Source organism: Cavia porcellus, unplaced genomic scaffold, assembly GCF_034190915.1.
Source record: "Cavia porcellus strain 051 isolate PalLab524CR breed Dunkin Hartley unplaced genomic scaffold, mCavPor4.1 scaffold_33, whole genome shotgun sequence".
NCBI classification, from domain to species: Eukaryota; Metazoa; Chordata; class Mammalia; order Rodentia; family Caviidae; genus Cavia; species Cavia porcellus.
The window spans coordinates 36,103,508-36,125,804 of NW_026947516.1; the positions used below are offsets into that span (position 1 = coordinate 36,103,508).

The 22,297-nt window shown below is 32.5% G+C and overlaps 1 protein-coding gene across 15 annotated transcripts in view; it reads right to left on the minus strand.

The window, feature by feature from the left end:
• Positions 1-22,297, minus strand: part of Dmd (dystrophin) — a 2,110,831-nt gene that overhangs the window by 1,459,998 nt on the left and 628,536 nt on the right. For all 15 annotated transcript variants that reach the window (XM_063242792.1, XM_063242803.1, XM_063242804.1 and 12 more), the window contains 2 exons: positions 2,547-2,735; positions 1,655-1,836 (listed from right to left, as the gene is read on the minus strand). In XM_063242792.1, the coding sequence (XP_063098862.1) occupies positions 1,655-1,836; positions 2,547-2,735 (371 nt within the window). The remainder of the gene's footprint in view (positions 1-1,654; positions 1,837-2,546; positions 2,736-22,297) is intronic.

Sequence of the window (22,297 nt, forward strand, 5' to 3'; positions counted from 1 at the left end):
GAGAATTTAGTCTTCAGAAGAGGATTACAAAGCAGAATGGACAAGGGAAAAGAGAGTGGTGCCATGGGGGGGGGCGATGAGAGAGGAGGCTTTGTTTTTAAACACTTAATATTTTCTAAGGTTGTGAAAATTAAATTGCAGAAGTTGGTGCCAATAGAAATTTCAGCTTTTACACTGATGTGATATAATCACAATCTGAAGGTCTACATCTTAGGATTTATGATGATAAATGGGTAGAGTAAGTTGATACTTGAGTATTGGGAGAAGTTCACTCCATAATTATGGTATGACTATTATAATTCTCACCTTTAGGGTAGATTGCAATCATCACAGTGATCATAGAAGGGGTAATATGTCAACATGCAAAGTAGTAGCTCCTAGCTAGCTATACAGATATACTGCTGAAAATTCTATCTTATACATGCTTTACTTCTGCTTTCAAAAGACACGAGCTTAAGAATGTGATTTTCTCCTCCTTATTGTCACACTATATTTTAGTACAGGAATAGCAATCCTCCCAGCATATCTAATGAGTTTCTTTAGTCCTATTTTAAAGCTTTTAATCTTCATAAATAATAGCTAAGTAAACTTAAGGCGCTTGGACAATTTCTTTAGCTTAATGTATTCAAATCCACAGTTGGCACTTCATTTCTTTTCATTTAAAAATAAATCTATCTTGTCTCGATAGGCTTTACATGAATACACACACCTCACAACATAAATCAAAGCAACACATCCAGAGTGATGAAATCTGTTTGTTACCTTTATAAGAAATATGCTATTCTCAGAAATGTCTCAAAACTTTTTATTAAGGCAATATATAATTTCAGAATAATTCATAGCTATATTATATTTGAATAAGAATTTGCAAGTAGTCGAGACACTTTTACCCTAGGGGGTTTTCATAAAAATATGAGTGACACTCTAACATTTTGAGGACATTTCTTTCAGAGGAGAAATTTCCCAACATTTGTACCTAATAGGTGATTTTACATAGGTGCTGTGCTCTCCATGCTTGTGTGCAACCTAAAATTACATTTTAGTTTCTAGAAAAAGCCTAGAGAATATTAAAAATAAAAATGGACTCTTTAAGACTGTTCTATAGGTAACAGAACTAATTTGATAATTTCCAAATTACAAAAGTGAAAATCACAATATTCCTGACATGAAAATCATTAGTCCTATGAAGAAAAGTTGAATGCCTTAGGAATAAACAGCTATTTCAGACTATACTATCAAACTACTACTTTTTATTTAGAGATGGGTTCTTGTTAAATTTCCTAGACTGACCTTGAAATTCAAATCCGCATGCCTCTACCATTTTGCCTATCATGGTGTGCATTTAATATCCTAGGAAATGTGATGATAAGCAGATGTTTCATTCAATAAATATTTAGGATATTTAGGTAAAGTGTTTATATTTTTTTCAGTACTGGAAATTGAATCTAGGGAGCACTGAACTACATATCAAGCATATATATATATATATATATAATCTATTTTTTCTTTAGCCAGGGCCTCCCTAAATTGCACAGGCTGACCTTGAATTTGTTGTTCTTCTGCCCAAGCTTCCCTAGTTGCTAGTACTACAGGTATGCATCCATGTTCAGGAAAACTTACTATTTTTATTAATTATAAATGAAGAATGACTTACTTGCTCTGTTTCTCCATGCTAGCTATTCTGAGGCATTCCCATCTTGAATTTAGGAGATTCATTTGTTCCTGGACTTCAATTTCTTCATCTTCTGATAGTTTTCTGGTTCCAATCAGTTGACTGCCCAATTGTAGGACATTACCAACCCGTCCCTGGTGGGCTGTTAAATCCATCATGTACCCCTGACAAAGAAAACAGTTGTTAATTGTGAATTACTGTGAGTTGGATTTTTTTTTTTAGTTTTAGTTTTACATCCACAGGCCATTGGAAGGTATAATCCCTTTTAGAGTATTTTGTTCTTTATTTAAGAAAAGCTGTATCATCTTTAGCATGTGTTAAGGAAAATTATTATCTTAGTGAACCTTCTAGAAGGAGATCCTGAGAGAAAGATTTTAATGCAAGTAATTTACCAAAAAATTCCCAGAAAGACCTGCAGGGGATGTTGAAGAAGCAGGGGAGAGGGCACAGGGATGGGAAGAGGCCAAGCAAACATTCTCTTAAGAAACTCCTAAGGTATCAAAATCTGCTGCCATACATGTACTCTGGACTATGCATCAGAATTACGATTTATGGTGAAAGTGGGTCCTCTGAAGTGTATTTCAGTGCTATGCTTCAGCTTTTCCTTGACACAGGTAAGGGAGGGCTAGGCTTTTGCATTCTTCTAGGAGTCATTTAAAAACCACATCTTAGTACCTTTTAGAGTTGTTTTCCAAAGGAGAACTCCACATACTGGCTATTAGAATTCCAACCACATAAAACATAAGTTTTGTTTCCACTTCAAACAAAAACTAAACTTCCAGAAAGCAAAGTTGTTACAAAGTAATTAAAATAAAAAAGAGACTTGCCTTAACAAGCCATGTGCTTAATCTCATAAATCAATGTTTTATTTTACCTCATGAGTATGAAATTGTTCCTTTACTTCTTCTACATCATTTGAAATCTCTCCTTGCGCTCGCAATGCATCCTCAGCTGAAAGAAGCCATGAGAGGACTTCCTCTAAAGCTGTTTGGTAGCTGTCCAGGTTCACTTCAGTCTCTGTCAAAGAACTGCCAAAGGACTTGTCTCCAGGAGCTTCTGAATGCTGAACAATAAAATAAATTGAGTGTTACACAATTAGTGTCTTTGCAGATTGTTCTAATACATTAAAAGTTTGATAAAATGAAATATTTCAATGCTCGAAACGTCCACTTGCATTATCAAAGACATGAATAACAGACACACAGAGTTGCAAGCCTGAACTGTCACAGTCTTACAAATACACACGCACACACACAGATTCTCAAATGACAGTTGAATTCCATGCCAGATTAATATTTTATTAGCATTTCTTCAGCTTTGTTATAAAATATGTATTATTATATCATCTCTTTATGTTGTATTTTAAATACATTGAAATTTCATCTGTAAGTACAAAATTTTACAGTTCATATTTGCAATCAATTATAATATATTTTTGGAATTATAAACTTCAGCAATAGTTTTAAAGGAAACATCTCATCCCAAGAGCCCACAGGCAATGAAATATTTTTAGAACTGTAGAAAAGTAAAAGTATCCATAAGAAAATAAATATGTGGAGGTAGGATATAGATAAAATCAAAAGAAATACACAGAAGATATGTCAAAAGTTTCTCACAGAATAATCTCTGCAATAAATGAAATATTTATTTCCAGAAGGCAGTGGCTTCAATTCTAAGACATTATCTTAGGAAGAGTAAACTATAGAGCATGTTCTACTTGATTTAAATAACAGGATAATAAGTGAGATTTCACTATTCTGGGAACTTCTGCTAGGATCCTAAAGCTAATGACAAATAATAGCAAGTTTCTAGAACTTTCCAGATAAACCCAGGCCATTGATGAAGGTATTTAAAGTTATGAAAAACCTGATTATCACACCCTCTTTTTATAATAAAAAATATAAAAAAGTAAATTTTACTTATATATATTAACTCTATTATATATTTTATATGTGGCCAAGAGAATCCCCCTTAAATCCATTTGGCTTAAATAACCCAAATTCCTGGTGATGCCTGATGCTAGATGGACAGTGTATATTTTAAAAAAATAACAAGAAGATTGTCTAGATAAATCTATTGAGAAGGTACTCCTCTGGAATGGCTGGAGTGTTCTGAGTGAACATAACCTGTTCCCACTGAAAGTCAAGCATTAGAGACAGGGTAATTTACAAGCTGCACCACTGACCTGCTAGGCCAACCTGGCATGGGTTGGCCTAGACTCATTTGTCAATGGAACAGTACTGTGAACCGTCAGAAATACCTACATTCTGTTTTAACTTTATGGCAATTATCAATGGCAAAAAATGAATAAATAAGAAAGTTTATATAAATGTTTCTTTAGGTAAAGTAAATTGATTATAGGAGTTGTACTTAGTTTCACAAGTGTTGATAAGGACCATACTCAAGAGAGTCTTATGTTAGTAAAGGACCAGGCAAGCTGATTATAGAGAAAAAAAAATATAATGGAGAAATGCAGGAAAAGGAAGTTTGTGTGGATCCCAATTATCATAAACTATTACTTGAACCAAAAATTAAGGATTTGCAAAAGAAAGCAAAAGTGCATGAAATAACCCAAAGCTATTTGGGGTTTTCATGACCATACCTAGAAAAGAAACAGAATTTGATGGTATGCATAATTGCCTTACATTTCTAGCATGGCTCAGTGCTCAAATAATTGCCAGAACTAACCTAGAGTGCTTGTCTTACAGGTGCTCCAATTTTGAAATTTTAATATTATAAATTTCCATGCTGGGTATTTAGCTCAGTGGTATAAACACTTCCCTGGCAAGCAGGAGGTCATGAGTTCAATGCTATTTACCAAAAACAAAACAAAACAAAACAAAACAACAACAAAAACCCAATGTTATAAATTTTCCTCAACTCTTAAAACTCTTTAGGATGAAAAGGATCATAGTAATTGCTGTTATGATCTGTTCATAAAATGATATATTCTTTTTTTGAGCATAAAGAACTGACACAAAGAGCCACCTTGATAGACAAAATCTCTCATGTCTAGTATCACAAACAGAATATAGGTGCCAAGAGGGCCATTCACATATTATCTCCAAGGGTAAGGCCATTTCTGAATGTATTAGGGGGTAAAGAAAGTTCCACATTATACCTCTATCTAGAAATACCATTAATGTTCAATATCAAAGTCACTATTAAGGGGAAAAGTTATAAAAAGGTAGCCTGAGAGATTTACATGGGTGGAGGCAGCTTCACAATTATATATCCTGTGAGAATACACAGAGCCCTGAGTTCAAACACAACCCAACGTTCTTTGATCTGCTGCTTTTGAAATTCTTAAAACTTGTTGGTATACTTCAATTTAACAACTCCAATAAGGAAGTTAGGAATTAGGAAGGCGGCAAGGAAAAATAGGTAATATATTTGTGTCTGCATGACTTACATATAGCATTTTCAGTGCCCTCAGAGTACAGAATTCTGGTGAACTCACCATAAGAAAGAGTTTAATGGAGTTGGGGGTGGTAGTGCATGCCTGAAACTTCAATACTCTGAGAGGCTGAGGCAGGAGGATTCAAAAATTTGAGCCCCGCCTGGGCAAGTTAGAAGCTTTCCCAAACCTTGTTTCAAAATTGAAAGAAAGAAAGAAAGAAAGAAAGAAAGAAAGAAAGAAAGAAAGAAAAAGGATGGAGGATGGAGCTCAGCCTGAAGGTTTTTTTTTCATTCAATTGCAGTGACATCCCCCTTCCAAAAAGAGACAGAGAGACTATTATGTCTAACTGAGTCAATGAGGGGCTGAAGTTTCTGAAAGTCATGCTTTCCCTTTGAATCAGACTTTATTCAAAATGAGGAAAGAAAGGAGACAATGCCAGGAAAACACAGAGTCAAAAAAAAAAAAAAAAAACTAACATTTCCTTTCATACCCATGTTACCTTCCTGATTTAGACAACCATTTGTGCAGAAACTGATGACACAGAAGACAAGACAATTTAGAAATTTCTATAGGTACTTTTTCATTTCAATCTTCTTACTGAGCAAGCTAAAGGGAGAGAATGTTGGTAGAATACGGGTATAACTAGAAATAAATGTAGCTAAAATAGTCATGTATGTTCTTATTTGACTAACAATGTAATGCACATACACATGTAATGAGATGCAAATTATATAATCTGGTGATTTTTCATGAATTAAAGTTTCTTACATAGGCATTTACAACCAATGCCAATTGTACAATGTAACAATGAATAGTAAAATCCATCTCAATACTTTAAAGTTTTAATTTTCTTTATTCAGTATGAGGTTCAATGCCAAACAAACACTAGGGTAAGTGAAGAGGCAGAGTATGGATTAAATACCTTTACATTTTAGTACTTTTAAATGCACATTTTATTTGCTATTTAAATAATGAGTTTTGCATTTTGTTTGTAACTAGGCCCCACAAATTATGTCGGCAGCCCTAAGGGTAGGTGAAAAAAGTTTAGTGTAATCTTGAACATCCTATCCTATCTCGGTGATAGGTTAAATAGAATGACGGGGGAGGAAGGGAAGCAGAAGAGCAGAAAAAAAAATATGTTATGTACATGCACCACTTCCCCATAATGAATGTAAGCATATGTACTGAAAATATGTGTTAATAAAAATAAAAAATTAAAAAGGTGATACAAAATTTGGAATGTAAAATAGGATACGGTTCTTAATCTCTGGGGCTTGAGAAGCAAACCTTTGCATCTTGACACTAACTTGAAGTCTTGAGACCCCGGAAAGTTAATTAGCCCTACTCTAAGTCTTGGTTTGCTCCTATATAAAATGAAAAGTATAATACTTCCCCAATAAGATCATATTAAGAATGCCTAACCTTGTGTAAGAACTCCATTATGTCTGTTACAGCAATAATAATTAGATTCTCATACACATAAGCTATGTTTTGAAATATAACCTTCTGTAAAATCATACCAAGGCACTTCCTATATTACAAGACTCTGATAATAATTGTAGAAAAAAGAGCTAAAGACATTTAAGAGCAAGCATCAATGAATTCCTTTGGAAATTTGAATTTCAACCTAGTTTCTACTTCTTAAAATTAATTAGAAATATACCATTCAAATAATTTTCTCCAAATAACATACTATAAATAATACAAGTATCAATTACTATAACAATATGTATTACTATTATAATATGTGGAATTGAATTAAAATATTCAAAACTATGAATTGAGAATATGTACAGTCTTTCATATTTTAAGCAAAACTTAAGGGAATATCCTCTAATAGTATATTCTTGAAAATAATAAAGCTTATAAATTATGAATACAAATGTTTTGTCTGGGATGTCCATAAAGCAAAACTTTTCAAATGCAGTCCTATTTAGCAAACATTTAAATATGAGTAAAATGTAAAATTATAGAAATATTTAATAACTTATGTGCATCAATTTGTACTCAAATACATACATTCAACTATATATAAAAGTTTGGTTAAAAAATGTCATCTGGGTTGTGAGTAATTCTTTCTGGGTTGTAGATCTTTGCTTTTAAAATTCTAATTTACTAGCTGTCAGAAACTTTTGGAATCATTTTTTTCCCGTTATAACAAAAAATATTTTTAGATTAAACAAAATAAAAATATCTGTCTATCTCTTATATGATAAGTGGGTACTTCTTTCTAAATTATTTGTGCTACATACAGTCTGCATACAAGTCTATGTATATATGCATGGGTATTCTTTTCTGGGTTAAGAATAAGTTTTCTGGAGTTCATGAAACAAAGTTGAAAATAGTTCTAGAATTTCAGAGGAGGTGGATCAGGAAGGAAAAACTTGTTTGCATTCTATATTTACACATCTTCAATGGAAACATTGAAAGAAAAAAAAACACAGTATCTCTAATTCACAGAGAATTTATAATTTAAGAGATATTTAGACAGGGTTATACATTTCAGTTCTAGCACCCAAGAATATATTTTCAACATTATAGAACTTCATATTGAACCTATATGTATCACAACAACAAACAGATTTTCTAGAAAACTTGATAATATCTATTTATAAAGGATTTATGCATAAAACAGACATTTCACTTCATCAGTTTTATCAACTAGAATTAATATTTCAGTATTTGTCAATCATATTAGAATTTTTGTCATTATCATAGTAGTTTAATTTTCTGTGTAGTATATTGGGCAAATAATGATGAGAAAGGCATAACAATGAATGGATGAAACAAATTTCATTTCTTCCAAAATCCAAAACACTGAGGTTTATTCAAGATACACACATCCCTTCAAAGCTTGTTATCCTTTTGTCTTAGAAAGTATTAGTGTCTTTTTATGGTCTTTGAAGAAATTACTCCTGCATAAGGTGGAGAAGGAAGACAAATAACTGCTTGTTATAATCCTGGGAAACTTTAGGACTTTATTTCTAGTGACAATTCTCTAGTAATGGAAATTTCTAGTAAAAACTTCTATTACTTCCTAATAATATACAGAAGAATAGCCTTGACTCCATAATAAACATATTTAAAACCCCTTTTACTATCTAAATTTAGGGAAGTCATTTAAAAATTTCTGTATCTCAGGTTATTCATCTGTAAAAAAATTGAACATAAACATATGTCTTTTGGATCATTCGAAAGATTATATGGATAATGAATATAAAAGTCTAAATATATTCTAGATTCCAAGAAATGCTCCACAGTGCATTTATCTGGGGGCCAATGTTCACAGAAATGATGAATAATTTTTAAAAATAATCAGTTAAATGAGTTGTGTTTATTTTTGGAGGTATGATTTTGGAAATTCAAACAGAGAAATCATCAAATTAGTACATACATATAGTGAAACCAGCAAAATACAAAGCTATAAGGAAATAGTTGGGATGTTTCCAGTGGGTACGATCTATTGCTGAATAGTTTTTCAGTCACTGATGATACTAATCTAATTTTGGAATTTCCCTAAATTCAGCCTTAAATGTGAAAAAATGATTTAACCTGGATAAAGACAGTTTTCTAATTCTTGAATGAATAAATGCTTCAGGAGTTTTAAAATTTCATCATTTTTGGTTAATTTAAAGAAACGTGTCATAGTTATTTTTTATTGCATCTAAGTCAATCCATGGATGGTGGATTTTTTTGTGCATTTGATAATCTTTTCATCCCTCAGTGAAAGATTATTTCAGAGCAAAAGGATTACAGAGGGATAACCAAGTGGTTCTTTTAGTTATTAACAGAAATGCAGTTCAAAGGAAATGAGGATTAGCATCTGAAAATATTCTTGCCACATTTGTAGTGTTTCCTCAGAGATAAAGCATGTAAACCAGAGTATTATTCAAAGTATGAAAAAATGATAACGGGATGATTTATGAGAAATAAATCCATCATGCAACACTGTACATGACATTAAATATAACAATACCATTAAACAGGTAATTTCAAATATCATATGTGCCTGACATTCAGTTCAAAGTTAAATCCTAATGAAGAGTCAGGAGAAAATATGGCTTGGGGCTATGGCATTATTAAAACAACAATCACAGCAACAACTACAACATATATAATAGCAATAACAACAGCTGCTATTATTTATTGGCTACTTAGTGTTAGTCAATTTGCCAACCATTTAATGCACATTGTGTCCTTTATCACTGTAACAGGTCAGAACAGCATAGAACAGGAAGGTAAGGAAATGGTAACTGAAAAATTAAGTAACATGTCATAGGTCACAAAGGTTATTGGAAATTCCAAGATTCCATATGAGGTTGTGCAGATGCTAAAATAAATGTATTATCACAATTTCATACATCTCTTTTAATGCAGAAACTGAATTCAAAATCAATGTCATAAAATGTATCCCATATCCTAATAAAACTTCTATTTATATATCTTTCATCTATATAGATATCTACTTTTCATTTTTATAATTTTGCTTTGTTTTGTTTTGTGACAGGGTCTTGCTATGTAGCTCAGGCTGGCCTGGAGCTCACGATGTAAACTGGATTTGTTGAACACTCACAGTGATCCTCCTACCTCAGTCTCCTAAATGCTGGGATTACAGGCCTATGCCACCATCTTTATGCCTGGCTTCATCTTTATGAATTCATAATCAATAGCTTTGAAGGCACAAAGACCATTCCTGGACTCAATGATGTTGGGTAGTTAGAAATCAAATTGAGTTTTCAAAATTATTCTTCTAATTCACAGACGTTGATATCACTCTAAAGAGATAACAGATCAGCATGAATGGAATACAGTGTAGGTGTTAACCCTAGGTTATTGAGATGGAAATCTGAGTAAAAAATAAACAGTACTTTATAAATGAAGGCATGTGTCAAGCCCAACATTCAAATTGTGTGCCTTCTTATGACATTACATGTACATGTAACAAATCCTCATAAAGAATGTAAGCATTATGTTTCATAAAAATGAACTAAAATAATAACAATATGGTAAAAGAGGATTTAAGAGACAGAGGGAAATATGTGAGAAGGGGATGGGAATTTAACAAAAATAAATGTATGTTATATACATGTATCTACTCTCTAAACTGAATATAAATGTCATGGACTAAAATGTACTAATAAAATAAATTTTTAAATATTCTATACATTCTATTAATCCTATTTATTTCCTTTGATTTTTAATATCAGCAAAGTTGACATTATTCTCTAACATAAAATCCTTCATAGAAGTATTATATATTGTTTAGTGCACTCTGTTTAAAAAAATTATCATCTATGGGCTTTTGTTTGTATCCATTTTTTTTTAAAATATTTTGTCCAAAGATCATTGCACAAAAAGTTTTGCAACAGAAGTATTAACTTTTAAACCCAGAAAAGACTTGACATGGCAAGGACTATTACTGCTCCAATGTCCATCCTACTCCTCATATACGGAGTAGTAGAAAGTTTAGGAGACAGTTTTGCTGTTTGAGATATAAATTTCCTTTCCAAGTCATTGGGTGAGACATGTGATCACACATTGGCCAGTGGGACGAGGTGTTCAATCCCTTCAACAAGAATGAAAGGAAGTAAAGAGGCTCCCTTTTATGTTCTTTCCTCATTTCCACAGTATTCGATACAGACATTTGTGATGGTCTTATGGAAGTGTCCTTGGCCATAAGAATGAAGACAGCACCATAATCGATCACAGACAAGAAGCCAAAGGGACTTAGAAGTTCCTAGATGAGCAAAGCTTTACTGTAACGTATGTTTCAATAATTTAAAAAGTCAACATTGTGTTGGAACTCACAAAAGTTGGTGATTCAACTAATCAGAGATAAAATGGTTACAAAATAACTCAATTTCTAAGGTTAATTTCCACATGTAGTTTAAGGCATAAATAATATGTCTGATTTATTATATTATTAGAAATATTTATGAGTATGTAAAGAAATCTGACTCATTGCATACCTTTATAATAAAAATAATTCAGAATTAAAACTTTTTAGCAAATACATTTTATGTCTAAAAATTTTTAAAAGGCAATATGTTTATTTCATAAAAATTGTTATACAAATTGAGATATATTGTCACTTAAATAATACTCTATAATGATTGTTCCATAATGATTGTAGTCTATAGAGTTTGCTATAACATATATAAAATTTTCAGTAGTAAGCTATGAAAGAGGTTATTAGGTATTTCCATGTGGTCACTTTTTTATACCTGGCTCTATTTCATGAACTACCTTTTGCTGTATTCCTAGATATGTTTTCATTTATTTCAAAGTTGATATTGAAATGAATTATAAATAAATTGTAGGATTAACTACAATACATAAATGTACTTGTTCTTGGATTGGGCTTACCCTCCACATTTCAAATTTCAGTGGAATACCTTATTCTTCCTATTACATAATTTAAGATTATGCTTTTTCTATAAAGTGACAGATAATATCTACATTTTTCCCAATATAAGTGTATCAACTAAGCGCTTTAATTGTAGAGTATGACACAAAAGCAGTCGTAGATAACACAATATTGGACAAATATGAATATATTCCAGTGAAGCTTTATTTACAAACATAAGGGGCAAGTTAATTTTGACCCTCAGGCTGCTGTTCAAATTTCCTGATCATCTAATCTGATTCCTGCATTTAATCTACTCCCTTTGCCCATATTAAAGAATATTCCAAGACAGGATTTTTCTCTCCAGCCTCTTGCTCTCGAATTGCTCCTAACAAGTCCTTTTCCCACTACTGCATGCTCTAAGTAATCTTTTCTAAATATCACTGCTATGACTTGGTCCATCTCTACCCCTAGAAATAACAATATATGAAAAGCATTGGAGTGTATAAAACCAGTGTCTGTAGTTGGGAAACTTCAAACCGGCTGGCTTTGACCAAATATAAACCAGAGATCAAATTCATGATCCAGAATTTAGAAGCAGTATATGCTTGGCAAAGTAATTTTGGACACCTGATATACATGTGAAAATAGAAAATCTGAGACTATCCTACAAGAGGTTTGTAAAGCTTACAAACAATATACAGAATTTATTTATATTAAAATCCAGGATCCGTCTTTCTATTCAAACTCTCACTTCAACTGCCTGATTGTTCTTATTTCATGCAACATAAAATGGAGAAGATACGTTTGCTAAATAGGTAAATTTACCCGAGATCAATTATATATATTTCCTTAAAGCGTTCCACCTTGATGGATTATCCTGTTACCTTACTCATGTATTACATCAATAAATCTTGTGGCTTTTCTTTCGTCAGGTCATATACTTTTGTTTCCAAAAACGATGTATTCAGAAAAAGTGCCAAAAGGGAATAAAGTAAGCTCTAGAAAAAAGAGGTAATTTTGCTCAGTATCTGACATATAAGACATAGTAGATACTTGTTGAATGAGACAATCAATATCTTAGCACATATATCAAATCAATATTCTTTTTATTTTATATTAACAGGGACATTTTTCTTAAGAGAATTAAGCGAATGTTACAGAGTCTTTCCATATCAGAATAGAGCAAAGAAACAGCATAGTCCACTTTCGATTTTACATCTGCTGCATTATTCATTTCACTCCCTATTTTCTTCAATAAAAGATATCCATTGTTTGAGAAGTTTGGTGTTTGTCATTTGTAAGAAAAGAACTAATGGCATTACACCTTGGGGACACTATGGTAGATTTAGTTATCAGCTCCAATTCCTGTCCTCTGCCTCAAGGAAATTTAACAAAGTTCTCTCCAACGTTGGGAAAGTCAGGACTGAAGGCAACAAGAACTACTTCAGCTCTTTCATTGGCTCCTATTCGCTGTCCATTCTTCGGGACTCAGGATGCCAATGTCAATTAATGTTTTCAATATTAAATTTCAGAGAACTTAAAAGAGTGCATTAAGTCTTCTTGTAGAAATAAAGGTACGAAATCTTATAGCAATTTCCCCTCTTTTTGTACTAACATTTCTTCTACCATTTTCAGGTAAAGGACTCAAATATCAGGGTGAGCTAGGAGCTAGGAGGGATTGTTATCCTTTGCAGAAGATATTTTAAAAGATTTTTAAAAATTATTTATATGAATGCATTGTAAAATGATGCAGCAAAAACTTAAAAAGGAAGGCAAAACAGAGTCTCAAATGAGGCTCAAATAGAAAAATACATGTCATAAATTTATGTATATTATTTTAAATTTATTCTATGGATTCAAAATTTCACTGAAATATTTTACTTAGAATAATTTCAAACAGGCAGGAATTTTTTTTTTCTTTCCAAGTTATGCTGTAGGTGAGTGATTCTATAACTGTTACACTTTTAATGAAAATATTGCTAGAAGCAGTATCCATTCCAAATATTGTCTCCATAGCACGAATTACTTAAAAATTCACCTTTTTCTCCTTAATCATTGCTAGTGCAGTCTTTTGCCAGAAAAAAAAAATCAAGTGTTTTTAGTGCTTTGAGAATTATCTGCAAAATAACACAGCACTAATAGGTACTTCCCAACATAAAATATCAGAATGTTGGGACAGTTTTTTTTTTTTTTTAAGAGCAAAAAAAGCAAAATAGGAAAGTGAGTAGAAATAGTACAGAATTTTAAAAAAACCAGTAAGAAATCACTAGTTGATAAATTACATATTGATATATTAGAAGTAGTTTCTCTAATCACAAAATAAAAGCATAAAAAGTGGGCAATCAAATAATACCCATTCTGGGCATCTGAGATGAACACACATTTCTCAGATGAAGATACACAAATGGCAAATAAATGCATGAATAAATGTTCACCATCACTGGTCATTCTGATTAGCTAAGTCCTTTACCTGAAAATGTTAGAAGAAATGCAAATTAAAACAGCATTGAGATTTCATCTCACTCTGGAAAGAATAGCTGCCATCAATAAATGAACCGATAAAACATGTTAGTGGGGCAGTGGAGAAAAAGGGACCCTTCTCCACTGTGGCTGGGAGCGTAGACTGGTACAGCCACTGGGGAAATCAGTGTAGAGATTCCTCAAAACACTAGGATTGGAAGGTCCATTCAATCCAGCTATTCCTCTCCTGGGTATTTTCCCAGAAAAATTGAAAAGGACAGTTGACTTTTTGAAAAATTAAGGATACAGCTCACTATTCCCTTAATTATTATGAAAAAACTAGAATTTTTTTTTATGTAGTCAAAAGTTTCCTAGGATACTCCTATTTTATGAAAATATTGCAAATATCTCTTATTTAACATAATCTAAAAATCCACTTAATTCTTTACACATGTTACAATATATCTAGAATGTGCAGGATGCCAGTAAGTTAGGGAATGGTCTGTATTGCACCATCCTATTGAGGTTTGCTGATTTTTTTTTTCTTGAGCATGTCTTGTACCATATATCTAAAAAAGTCTGAAAACATGAAATAACCATACTAAGTAGGAACCTCAATGGTGCATAGTGACACATGCCTGCAATTCCAGTACTTGGGAGACAGGCAGAATGATCCTTGGAAGCCTGAACCAGTCTGGCTACAAAGTGAGCATAAAACCAGCCTGATCCTCATAGCAAAAGCCTGTCTCAAAAAGAAAAAAATAACTAAATAAATAAAATTTAAAAACTCCACAACACAATAAATAAATAGCTAGCTGCATGTACATGCTTAGTGAAGCACTATTTGCAATAGATAAGGCCTCAAACTATGTACCCGTGGAGAGATGAATGAATAAAGAAAACACGGTATATATACAGAATGAAATAGCTTCATTCATAAGCAGAATGAAATTCTGTTTGTCATTTGCAGACAAATAGATGTAATTAAAGGACATTACTATAAGTGAAATAAACGAGACACAGATACAGACAGACAATAATGCATGTTTGTTCTCATATATGAAAGCTAAAAAAATGTCAACCTGAATGTTGAATAGTGTTTACTAGAGATTGGGAAAGCATAGAATTAATAAATGGAGGCTAGATTTAGTACATACCATATACATATCTTAAAATATCATGTCTCTTAGCTCCATTAATATATACAATTGATACATATTAATCACAAAAAAACTTAAAATATTATAAAATTATTAATAGTTTTACAATGATGGCACACTGAATGGAAAATAATCTGTGCATGCTAGTTTCAGTAAAATATCTATTATTCAAAATTTTTAAAAATAGTAAAATTCCTTAACTCATAAATAAAATACAAAAATGAGAAGATACATCCTTCTAGAATTGTAGCAGTTTGTTCCTCATACCTAGGTGTTCCCTAGATTGTGGACAATGCTATAATCTATAACTCTTTTTTTAATCTAACTTCCTATATAATTTACAATCATGTAAGATGTAAAACACATTTTTGACTGAGAGATATGATGTAAGCATGCCACTAAACCAACTCATTTCTCTTCACAGTATGAGATGGCTATTGTCTTCATTTTACAATAAAGAAACCTGATATCTAAAGATTAGAACTTTTTCTAAGATCATAGATGAAGCAAATAAAATAAATTGGTAATTGGACTCACTATCTATGTCACAGAAACCAGTAAAATTAACTATTTAGTGAGACATGATTTTAATAACTTGAGGGGAGGAAGCATTTGCCAGAGATTGCTAGATTTATAAAATTACATTTGAAATCAAAATACAACAATTTCATCTGAATTGAATCACATTTGCTAATAGGTTTCATTAATTCATGGAGACTCCTCTCTGGCCCTTACACGCTTTATGATCAATTTTTTGTATTTATGATAGGATTGACTTTAGGGTATAACATTTGCATTCTCAATAAATAAATTATTCATATGAATAATTTTAAAAATCTACATGGCCTAAATTAGCACAGTGCTCTAAAATTTTCTCATATATTTAAAAACATAAAATTGGATAATATAAAATAAGTAGCAAAAATATCACTGAGATTTTTCTTGATATATAATCACACCTTGAGCATATGCCAAAATTTAAAACATGTGTATTGTTATATTTCACTTTTCTTTCTCCACTTTGGAAAATAGGAAGGGATATAAACAGAATATATGAAAATTATTTGTTCACACGATGAGTCAACACTCTGTTTATAAACATTTTATTATGTTTTCAAAATACATCCTAGTGGAATCATTTCTGTATTTCCAACTTGTATAACATTGAAATTTTCCTACAAAATTACTACTTATTCATATTTTTAAAAAGGCTTTCTATATAGTGGGTTCATTTCATTTCACACAAGAAATAAAAAATTATTGTCATATCCATAAATTAAAATAGTAAATTCAAATGAATATTAAAATATGGCAGCAAATTGAAAAGCTTAACTTGTAGATAATTTCATTCAAATTAAACAAAAAGGATTGTGTTTAGTTTTGGCTATGGAATTATCAGTCAGGAAAAGGAAACTCAAGCTAGGAGAGAAATAGTTTCAAGGGGTCTTTAGAATGTTGTGATTTAGAAATCCTGGGGCAGAGCACAATCTGACCTATAAAGCTTTTCAGATAATCAAATTGTGCCTAGGCCTGAAGGCACACACATGATATTTGTTCAAAAGGGTTGTGATTACCTTGTAAACTTCTTTTGTAATTGAATTAACACAGGTTTTTCCATATATTTGACCAACTCTGTCTCTCTAAGAGAACCATAAATCTCCAATTATCATGGAAGTATAGATAAACCAGAGGCTTTATTTCTCTTCCATTTGACCTTTTTACAACTCATTAACACATCAAGAAAGTTTAGGCTAAGGAAGGAAAATCTGTGGAAATTCTAAAAAAAAAAAAAACTAATGTACTCTTCATCAGCAGCATAGCCAGAGAAGCATTTGAAAATGCCAGAATAGTTAAGAAAATGTAATACACACAGATATTTAATGTATATGATGACAATTTCCCTCAACTAATATTTTTTCCAACTATGTTGGATGAAATACTGATTCATTTGACTTGTTTTTTTTTGGCATCTTATATATTTTAAAATGCTTTAATTTTTAGTAACCAATAGAACATCTTCAGATACATCATTTGCCAATAAGCAATATATAACACTCAGTACAAATACATTGAGTAGTTTTCAAAGTGAAGACCAGAAATTGAAAATCAGCTTCCAAAGGAAAGTTTACAATGACTAAATAGTATACCTTGGGACAGAAAATTCTACCAGAAACAGAATCAACTAGAAAGCCTCCATATAGATTTCAGAGTTGCTTCTCTATTCTATGCAACTAGCACAAGAATATGTGCATGTGTGTGTTGTGTGTGTGATACATGCATATATATTTGAGATAAAATAAGAACACCAAAAATTATCTTTTTTTATCTGTTCATCATAGGTAATGTATCACTGGTCATGAAAATCTCAGTGTGTTATATCTGTTATAATTTTATTTCTTTATAGACATCAGACGTTTATGACTAATAGATAAAACTGTGCTTGTCTATTTTTTCTAATGGCGACTGAGCTATCAGTTTTGTGATGGTTAATCCTTTTTGTCAAGCTGATTAAAGGGAGAAATACCTAGAAATTAGTAAAGCACATTCTGCATATAGGGTATTTTCAGAGATAACTGTCATTGGGATACCAAACAGATGGAGACAATCACTCTTGAAATGTGGGTAGCACCATCTAATAGGGTAGGGACCCTGATGGACCAAAGACTGCTGGAAAAAGAAGCCTAGCAGTTGACCACGCTCTTACTGGCCTCTCTCTCTGTGTCTCCTGGCTGAACAGAGATTTTTTGCCCCACCACACCCTTCTGCTGTAATGTTGTGCCTTACCTCAGGCCAACAACAATGGACTCAACTAAGTACAGACTGAAAGCTTTAAACAATGAACCAAAATATTTTCTTCTCTAGGCTGATATTCTCTGGTATTCTGACACAATGACAAAAAGCTACCACAGATATGAAAAGTTACATAATTTGTCCAAATATTGTAATCGTGGACCTGTCAAGTATAAGAGCAATTACCATAAAGAACTTTTTACATGCATTTCTCTATACCTTTATTTGATTTGCATAAAAGGCTCTAAAATCATGACATTATGATTCTAATATCTATTAAATATAGTATTCAACAATTACTTACTAAGCAACTACAACAGGCTGGTCACTGTTACTATGCAGCCATAAACACAATACATAAAAAAATCCATGTCCGGGGGCTGGGGATTTAGCTCAGCAGCATAAGCGCCTGCCTTGCAAGGAGGCAGTCGTGAGTTCCTTCAATCCCCGGTACCGATAAAGGAAAAAGAAAAAAAAATCCATGTCCTTAAGGAACTAATTATACTAGGGCAGGCCTCTGAAACAAATAAAAGAAGAGGAAGAAGAAGATGACGAAGTAGACCAAGAAGACGAAGAAGAGTAAGACAAAGAAGATGAAGAAAACAAAGAAAACAAAGACTTAGCTGAAATCGAATCCAAAGTCAAAGCTGAAGCCAAACAAGAAGCCAAACCCGAAACCGCGGATGAATATGAAGACATAGAGGCAGACGCAGATGCAGACGCAGTCTCCGATGAAGAGGAAGACAAACACAAAGACCAACACAAAAACAAACTCGAACACGAAGAGGAACACGAAGTAAATCCAAGGGTGGTAAGTGTTACAGAGAAACATGAAATACATAAAGGGAATAGGAAGTGCCAACAACAGGATACTGTGGATTTAATTTGGATCCTTAAAAAAAATCATTGAGTGAGACTTGGTATCAGTTGAAGAAAGACTTAAAGATGTGGAAGACAGAGCCATGTGAATATGTGGGAAGAAATGTGTTTCAAATAAATAAATGAGGACAGCATTTATGACTGAAGTGGAATGAGAAACTAACAAAGCACAAGGGGAAGCCAGAGAAGAAATGAATGGAGACAGGGAGATATTAAGAGTTGAAGCTTTTGAAAAACAGGAGTATTCTTTAAATTGTAAACCACTGGAGCATTTTCTGAGTGACATGATCTGCCTTCTATTTTAAGAGAACTATGTAGCAGACAAAATGTATTATCATAAAAGGTCAAAACAAGGAGGGGGATTTTAAAAGATTCAATAATCTGCAACAAAGATGAGGGATACAAAGAAAGTAATGAGAAATGATTAGATTGTAGATAATTTTCTCATGGAAAACATGGAATCTAAGTTTGATTCCAAAATAGTCAGCTGTGCAAGTAGAAGGATGTAAGTGCCACTTACTAAAATATAAGGGACTGTCGACGGAACAGATTTAGAAGTTAAATCTGTTCACATTTACACTTACTAGGAATATTTATGCAGTGATGTAGTACATTTTGGAATTTACTGGAAATTTCTAAGTTGGGGAAAACATGTGAGAAGCATCAACCTGTTCAAGGTATTTGATATCATGAGACTAGATAAGATAATCAAGGAAATGAATGTGCTCTAGGAACTAAACCATGTTTACAACAATAGGAATTTGAGTAGATGAGGAGGAATCTGTCCATGGGAAAGAAAGCAGCTACCAGGAAGATAGAAGAAAAATCCAGAAATACATACCAACTGAGGAATCAAAAAGTAAGTCACTGCATGACTTGAAACACCAATTTATTTGGGTTGCTTAGGCAGAAATAAAGAACTTCAAATAGTGGCACACAAATCATGAATACTTAAACAATGTTAGATCAATTTTAGGAGAACAAGTTATATGCCCTTTAGTACCCAGCCAACATAAATGTTTATTGCTGTCATATTTGTAACCAAATATTTTTAACAATTGAAAGTCAACCAATATTCTATCAAACAAATTATAAAATGATAACATACAGAATTAAGAATATGGGCACTGGAACCAAAATATTTGGATCCCAATTCACTCTTGTATCAAAGAACCTTAGTGCTTTCCTCTGAATATGGGCATAATAAAAAATAAAATTCTAAAGCCTGACATAGCCATAGATGCCTGCAATCTCAAGACTTGAAAATCTGAGGTGGGAGGACCACAAATTTGAAGCCAGCCTGGGATATACTTCAAAGTTAGCCAGGGCTGCATTTATGACAACTTGTCTCAATTTTTTTTAAAGTAATACATGCGATTATCACTTGTAAAATTATATATATATATATATATATATATATATATATATATATATGGGGGAGGGCCTTGCTCATGGTAATTTCTCAATAAATCTAGTTATTGATCCAGTTAAACCAAATTAAATAAGCAACGTAATACAGAAATAATTACATATAATGCAGTCAATTGTGCAAATTACTGACTATGCATCACTGTCTTAGATCTATCAATAGATAAGAAGAAAAACAAACCACTTGCCCTAGAGATTATATTTCATTGGAGGAACTAAAGGGACTTGCCCAAGAAGAAATGAAGCCACGTAACTGGAGAAAAAACCATTACCTTAGAACTAGGAATTTTTATCAGGAATGCCTTTCCCAGCAGAGAAGATATTTGAGGAAATCTTAAAGAATGAGTGGGAACTTATATAAGGAAGAAAAAGTGAGGCTTTGGGAAGGGTGTCAGGTAAAAGAGTACTCACATCAAGGCATAAAGTTGTGTGAGGCAACATTTTGGGTGTGTGTCTGTGTGTGTGCATGTGCTTGTATGTATGTACAGTTGACACAATCTGTATAAGCTAGAGAATCTAATTTCATTAGAAAACTGCATTAATTGGGTCTAGGATAAAATTATAAAATACTTCATCAAACTTGTATATATTTCAAATTACTTTTTGTCTTAGTTACTTTTTCCTCGTTGCTGAGACAAAATACCTGAAGCCCAAAGTTGGGAAAGGAAAGGTTTGTTTCTTACAGTATTTGGAGGTTTCAGTCCACACTCAGTTGGCTCCAAGGCAGGCAGGCATGGCTGGACCACAGTTCTTGGCAGCCGTTGACAGCAAGCTCAAAGCAGCAAAGAGAAAAACACACCTTCCTCCTGCCATTACATCACATCCTGGCTCCACCCCTATGTGGGTGGAGCACTGACACTATCAATCCAAGCAGTAGACAATGAACCATCACAAATATACAATGCAAGCTCCTGAGGCCAGGGGGACACAAACATAAACCATGACACTTTTTAACCAACTTTATAATATATTCAGACAATAAATATATTTTATATATTTAAAACATAAAGGAAGCTGCTAAAGCACACAAAAATATTAAAAAATGCTCTCCTATCTTTATAATACAGAGGCCAAACAAAATATATCTAGTTTCTTGCTTAAGGATATACTTGCACTTAGAAGTGAAGACTGTGAGAGATCACACTCCTAAGTTAAATAAATCAGATGCACATGTGTAAATACCATATTTTCACCATAGTATAAGAAACTTAAAGGGTAAGTAAGATTGAAAATCTACAAAAGTTGTTGTGAAAGGGTAAGAAACTATTCAAGGGTGAAAAATAACTAGGATAGGGGAAAGGAGAAAAGGAAGGTAAAAGAAAAAAGATACAGATTTATTTAGATATATAAGAGCTAAGATAATTATACTACTAATTCTATTTGTTCTTGGAAAAGGCCAGTTAATACACCTATTATTAGACTACTTTTTATCTGGTAATCTAAGCAACTCTTTTGAAAAAACAATATGCAATATTAGACCATTATTAAATTCCTATCATCTTGTTTTGAAAGTGTGTATTTTTATTGTGTTGGTTTTTTGTTCTTGTAGTTGTTTTATGTCCCTAGTTTTTCTTTTTAAAATAAAAAAATAAGTTTGAAAGAAGTAAAGATTGTGAACCAACATAACTGCTAATTTCATCAAAATTATTTTCTTATTTCAAACTTTTTTCTATAATCCAAAATTATGTCAAAGAAATTATTCAGCCTCTAATCAGCTTCATACTTGTACAATATAGATTACCAATATCCCAGAGCTGATCTGTGCATGATTACAATTTTCCTACATTGATAAATTACCAAGACCTTGATAAGGTAATGTTTTCCCTTGCGACATCTTGTCTTATACAGTTTACCTTGATTGATCAGTAGGTTTTTCTGGTTAGGTTTTTAAAGATTTGAGAGGTGATCCACATAACAGTGGTTTTAATTATATTTTTGAATGAACATTCTGGAGAATGGTGTGGGACACTTTTACAACAGCAAGCCCAGTTAGAATACAAATTAAAAACCAGAGATTAGTCACTAATGGAATACAGTGGGTACCTCAGGAGGCATTGAAAGAATGCGCTGATGACATGTACTAAAAACTTCAAAAAAGTGGTAGGGGTAAGGGCAGAAAGAGATAATACACTTAAACATACTTATCCTTCTACTATCTT